Raw genomic sequence first — 6114 nt, 5'->3', positions numbered from 1 at the left:
CCCATCTGTCTGTCTGTCTGTCTGTCCATCCTGATGTCCATCTGTCTATGCAGGTCCCCATTTGTCCGTCTGTCCGTCCATCCTGATGTCCGTCTGTCATCCAGGTCCATGTCTGCCTGTCTGTCTACCCATCCAGCTCCCCATCCATCCAGCTGCCCATCCAGGTCCCCATCTGTCCATCTGTCTGTCCATCCTGATGTCCGTCTGTCCATCCAGGTCCCCATCTGTCTGTATGTCCGTCCATCCTGATGTCCATCTGTCCATCTGGGTCCATGTCTGTCTGTCCATCTGGGTCCCCAACCCATCCTAATGTCCATCCAGGTCCCCATCTGTCTGTCCGTCCATCCTGATGTCCATCTGTCCATCCAGCTCCCCATCCATCCAGCTGCCCATCCAGGTGTCTGTCTGTCTGTCCGTCCTGATGTCCATCTGTCCATCTGGGTCCCCATCTACCCATCCAGGTCCCCATCTGTCTGTCCGTCCATCCTGATGTCCATCTGTCCGTCTGTCCAGCTGCCCATCCAGGTCCCCATCTGTCTGTCTGTCTGTCCATCCTGATGTCTGTCTGTCCATCTGGGTCCCCATCTGTCTGTCTGTCCATCCAGCTCCCCATCCACCTGTCCATCCATCCAGCTCCCCATCCATCCAGCTGCCCATCCAGGTCCCCATCTGTCTGTCTGTCCATCCATCCTAATGTCCATCTGTCCATCTGGCTGCCCATCTGGGTCCCCGTCTGTCCATTCTGATGTCCGTCTGTCCATCCAGGTCCATGTCTGTCTGTCTGTCTGTCCATCCAGGTCCCCCACCCATCATAATGTCCATCCAGGTCCCTGTCCATCTGTCCGTCCATCCTGATGTCCGTCTGTCCATCTGGGTCCCCATCTACCCATCCAGGTCCCCATCTGTCTGTCTGTCTGTCCATCCTGATGTCCATCTGTCCATCCAGGTCCCCATCTGTCCATCTGTCCATCCAGGTCCCTGTCTGTCTGTCTGTCCATCCTGATGTCCATCTGTCCATCCAGGTTCATGTCTGCCTGTCTGTCTGTCCATCCAGGTCCCCCACCCCATCATAATGTCCATCCAGGTCCTTGTCTGTCTGTCCATCCATCCTGATGTCCATCTGTCCATTCAGGTCCCCATCTGTCTGTCTGTCCATCCAGGTCCCACCCATCCTAATGTCCATCCAGGTCCCATCTGTCTGTCCATCTGTCCATCCTGATGTCCATCTGTCTGTCCATCTGGGTCTCCATCCATCCTGATGTCCATCCAGGTCCCCATCTGTCTGTCCTGATGTCCATCTGTCCATCTGGGTCCATGTCTGTCCATCTGTCTGTCCATCCAGCTCCCCACCCATCCTAATGTCCATCCAGGTCCCATCTGTCTGTCCATCCATCCTGATGTCCGTCTGTCCATCCGGGTCCATATCTGTCTGTCCGTCCAGGTCCCCCACCCATCCTAATGTCCATCCAGGTCCCTGTCTGTCTGTCTGTCCGTCCATCCTGATGTCCATCTGTCCATCCAGCTCCCCATCCATCCAGCTGCCCATCTGGGTGTCCATCTGTCTGTCCATCCATCCTGATGTCCATCTGTCCATCCAGGTCCCCATCTGTCTGTCCATCCATCCTGATGTCCATCTGTCCATCCAGGTCCCCGTCTGTCTGTCTGTCTGTCCATCCTGATATCCATCTGTCCATCCAGCTCCCCATCCATCCAGCTGCCCATCCAGGTCCCTGTCTGTCTGTCTGTTCATCCTGATGTCCATCTGTCTGTTCATCTGTCCATCCAGGTCCCCGTCTGTCTGTCCGTCCTGATGTCCATCTGTCCATCCAGGTCCCCATCTGTCTGTCTGTCTGTCCATCCAGGTCCCCATCCATCCAGCTGCCCATCCAGGTCCCTGTCCATCTGTCCATCCATCCTGATGTCCATCTGTCCATCCAGGTCCCCATCTGTCTGTCTGTCCGTCCATCCTGATGTCCATCTGTCCATCCGGGTCCATGTCTGTCTGTCCATCCAGGTCCCAACCCATCCTAATGTCCATCGAGGTCCCGGTCTGTCTGTCCATCCATCCTGATGTCCATCTGTCCATCCAGGTCCATGTCTGTATGTCTGTCTGTCCATCCAGGTCCCAACCCATCATAATGTCCATCCAGGTCCTTGTCTGTCTGTCTTTCCATCTGTCCATCCTGATGTCCATCTGTCCATCCGGGTCCCCATTTGTCTGTCTGTCCATCCATCCTGATGTCCATCTGGGTCCCCATCTGTCCATCCATCCTCATGTCCATCTGTCTGTCCATCTGGGTCCCCATCTGTCTGTCTGTCCATCTGTCCATCCAAATCCCCATCCATCCAGCTGCCCATCCAGGTCCCTGTCTGTCTGTCCATCCTGATGTCCGTCTGTCCATCCAGGTCCCCATCTGTCCATCTGTCTGTCCATCTGGGTCCCCACCCATCATAATGTCCATCCAGGTCCCTGTCTCTCTGTCCATCCTGATGTCCATCTGTCCATCCGAGTCCCATCTGTCCATCCAGCTGCCCATCCAGGTCCCCATCTGTCTGTCTGTCCATCCATCCTAATGTCCATCTGTCCATCTGGCTGCCCATCTGGGTCCCCGTCTGTCCATCCTGATGTCTGTCTGTCCATCCAGGTCCATGTCTGTCTGTCTGTCTGTCCATCCAGGTCCCCCACCCATCATAATGTCCATCCAGGTCCCTGTCTGTCCGTCCATCCTGGTGTCCATCTGTCCATCTGGGTCCCCATCTACCCATCCAGGTCCCCATCTGTCTGTCCGTCCATTCTGATGTCCGTCTGTCCATCCAGGTCCATGTCTGTCTGTCCGTCCATCCTGATGTCCGTCTGTCCATCTGGGTCCCCAGATGAGGGATAAGGGGGGAGGGAGATGGGGTGGGATGGGGGGGAAATGGTCCTAAGGGGTCCCATAGAGGAGGGCTTCCTATGGGGAGGGGTCTCCTATGGGGGGTCTTATATGGGCTGGGGTCTCTTATGGGGGTCCCATATAGGGAGGGCTTCCTAAGTGGGGGGGGGTCATATAGGAAGGGGTTCCTATGGGGAGGGATCTATGGGGGGTCTTATATGGGCTTGGGGTCTCCTATGGGGCGGTCTTATATGGGCTGGGGTCTCTTATGGGGGTCCCATATAGGGAGGGCTTCCTAAGTGGGGGGGGGGTCATATAGGAAGGGGTTCCTATGGGGAGGGGTCTCCTATGGGCTGGGGTCTCATATGGGGAGGGGTCTCCTATGGGGGCTTCCTCTTATGGTTCTTATATGAAGGGGATTTCCTATGGGGGTCTCATATGGGCTGGGGTCTCCTATGGGGTCTCCTATAGGAGGTGTTATATGGAGGGGTCTCCTATGGGGTCTCCTATGGGGGATCTTATATGGGCTGGGGTCTCCTATGGGGGTTTCCTATGGGGTCCCATATAGGGAGGGCTTCCTAAAGGGGGGGGGGGGGGTCATATAGGAAGGGGTTACTATGGGAGGGTCTCTTTGGGGGGTCTTATATAGGCTGGGGTCTCCTATGGGGTCTCCTATGGGGGGTTTCCTATGGGGTCCCATATAGGGAGGGCTTCCTAAGTGGGGGGGGTTGTCATATAGGAAGGGGTTCCTATGGGGAAGGGGTCTCCTATGGGGGTCTTATATAGGTTGGGGTCTTCCTATGGGGGTCTTATATGGGCTGGGGTCTCCTATGGGGGGTCTTATATAGGTTGGGGTCTCCTATGGGGTCTCCTATGGGGGTCTTATATGGACTGGGGTCTCCTATGGGGTCCCATATAGGAAGGGCTTCCTATGCGGAGGGGGTCTCCTATGGGTGGGACCCAAATCTATGGGTCAGCCCCCCCCCCAATCTATGTGTCCCCCCCCCATAATCTTTGGGTCCCCCCCCCAATCTATGGGTCCCCCCCCCCCAATCTATGGGTCCCCCCCAATCTATGGGTCCCCCCCATCCAATCTATGGGTCCCCCCCCAATCTATGAGTCCCCCCCCAATCTATGGGTCCCCCCCCCATTCTATGGGTCCCCCCAATCTAGGGTCAGCCCCCCCCATTCTATGGGTCACCCCCCCACCCCCTTTCCCTTGGGGACCCCCCCAAAATCCCACTGTGTGTTGGAAAGTCCCAGATCCCAACTTCCCCATCAGCAATGGGGGGGGGGGGGGCATAGATGGGGGGGTCCCAAATGGGGGGGGGTCCAAAATGGGGTTTGGGGGTCTCAGATGGGGGGGTCATAAATGGGGTTGGGGTCACAAATGGGGGGGGTGTCATAGATGGGGGGTCCCAAATGGGGGGTTTATAGATGGGGGGGTCTTAAATGGGGTTAGGGGTCACAAACTGGGGGGGTGTCACAGATGGGGGGGGTAATGAATGGGGTTGGGGTCTCAGATGGGGGGGTCTGAATGGAGGGGGTCATAAATGGGGTTGGGGGGTCTCAAATGGGGTTGGGGGTCAGAGATGGGGGGTTTATAGATGGGGGGGTCGTAAATGGGGTTGGGGTCTCAGATGGGGTTGGGGGTCATAGTTGGGGGGGGTCACAAATGGGGGGGTCTATAGATGGGGGGGGGGGTCCCAAATGGGGTTGGGGGTCTCAGATGGGGGGGGTCATGAATGGAGGGGGTCATAAATGGGGTGGGGGGTCTCAAATGGGGGGGTCCCAAATGGGGAGGGTTTATAGATGGGGGGGGGTCCCAAATGGGGTTAGGGGTCTCAGATGGGGGGGGTCACAGATGGGGGGGTCATAAATGGGGCTGGGGGTCTCAGATGGGGGGGTTTATAGATGGGGGGGGTAATGAATGGGGTTGGGGGTCTCAGATGGGGGGGGTCACAGATGGGGGGGTCCCAAATGGGGGGGTTTATAGATGAGGGGTGGTCCCAAATGGGGGTGGGGGTCACATATGGGGGGGGTCATGAATAGGGTTGGGGGTCTCAAATGGGGGGGTCCCAAATGGGGGGGTTTATAGATGGGGAGGGGTCCCAAATAGGGTTGGGGGTCATGAATGGGGGGGGTCCCAAATGGGGGGGGGGCACAGATGGGAGGGGTAATGAATGGGGTTGAGGGTCACATATGGGGGATGTCTCATATAGGGGGGGGTCACAAATGGGGTTAGGAGTCATAAATGGGGTTGGGGGGGGGTCTCAGATGGGGGGGGTCAGGATGGAGGGGGTCATAAATAGGGTGGGGATCTCAAATGGGGGGGGGGTCTCAAATGGGGGTGTCAGGAATGGGGGGTCTCAAATGGGGTTGGGGGTCTCAAATGGGGGGGGGGTCTCAAATGGGTTGAGGGGGGTCTCAGATGGGGGGGTCAGGAATGGAGGGGGTCATAAATGGGGTTGGGGGGGTCTCAGATGGGGGGGGTCAGGAATGGGGGGTCTCAAATTGGGGGGGGTCTCAGATGGGGGGGGGGGGTCCCAAATGTCTCCTCCCATTGACTCCATATTGACTCCATCCTTCCCTTCTCTCCCCCCCCCCCCATTTATTCTCCATGGCAGAGCTCCACGGCTGCACACGTGTTACTGAGTGCAGGTCATTTGGGGGGGGGTCACAAATGGGGGGGGGGTCTTAATTCGTGGTCTTAATTAACCCCATTAACCTCATTAACCCCATATCCCTGCCATTGTGACCCCATTAACCCCATATCCCCTCCATTACGACCCCATTAACCCCCTTAACCCCATTAACCCCATATCCCTTCCATTACGACCCCATTAACCCCCTTAACCCCATTAACCCCATATCCCTTCCATTATGACCCCATTAACCCCATATACTACCACTTTGAACCCCATTAACCCCATATCCCCTCCATTATGACCCCATTAACCCCATATCCCTTCCATTACGACCCCATTAACCCCATTAACCCCATTAACCCCATATCCCTTCCATTACGACCCCATTAACCCCCTTAACCCCCTTAACCCCATATCCCCACCATTGTGGCCCCATTAACACCATTAACCCCATTAATCCCATATCCCCTCCATTGTGACCCCATTAACCCCATATCCCTTCCATTATGACCCTATTAACCCCATTAACCCCACATTCTGTCCATTATGACCCCATTAACCCCACATCCCCTCCATTATGACCCCATTAACCC

General features: G+C 56.4%; 1 protein-coding gene across 1 annotated transcript in view; it reads left to right on the top strand.

The window, feature by feature from the left end:
• C3 (complement C3) overlaps positions 1-197 on the top strand; it is a 105247-nt gene extending 105050 nt beyond the window's left edge. Inside the window, exon 33 of the mRNA XM_085534836.1 lies at positions 105-197. Coding sequence (XP_085390962.1) covers positions 105-197 — 93 coding nt within the window. The remainder of the gene's footprint in view (positions 1-104) is intronic.
• The last annotated feature ends 5917 nt before the right edge of the window (positions 198-6114 follow it).

The sequence above is a fragment of the Coturnix japonica genome, unplaced genomic scaffold (assembly GCF_054131305.1).
Source record: "Coturnix japonica strain WE unplaced genomic scaffold, WE-NBRP24 Scf101, whole genome shotgun sequence".
Taxonomy (NCBI): Eukaryota; Metazoa; Chordata; class Aves; order Galliformes; family Phasianidae; genus Coturnix; species Coturnix japonica.
The sequence above is the reverse complement of the archived record's forward strand: the minus strand, read 5'-3'. Positions and strand labels throughout refer to the sequence as shown.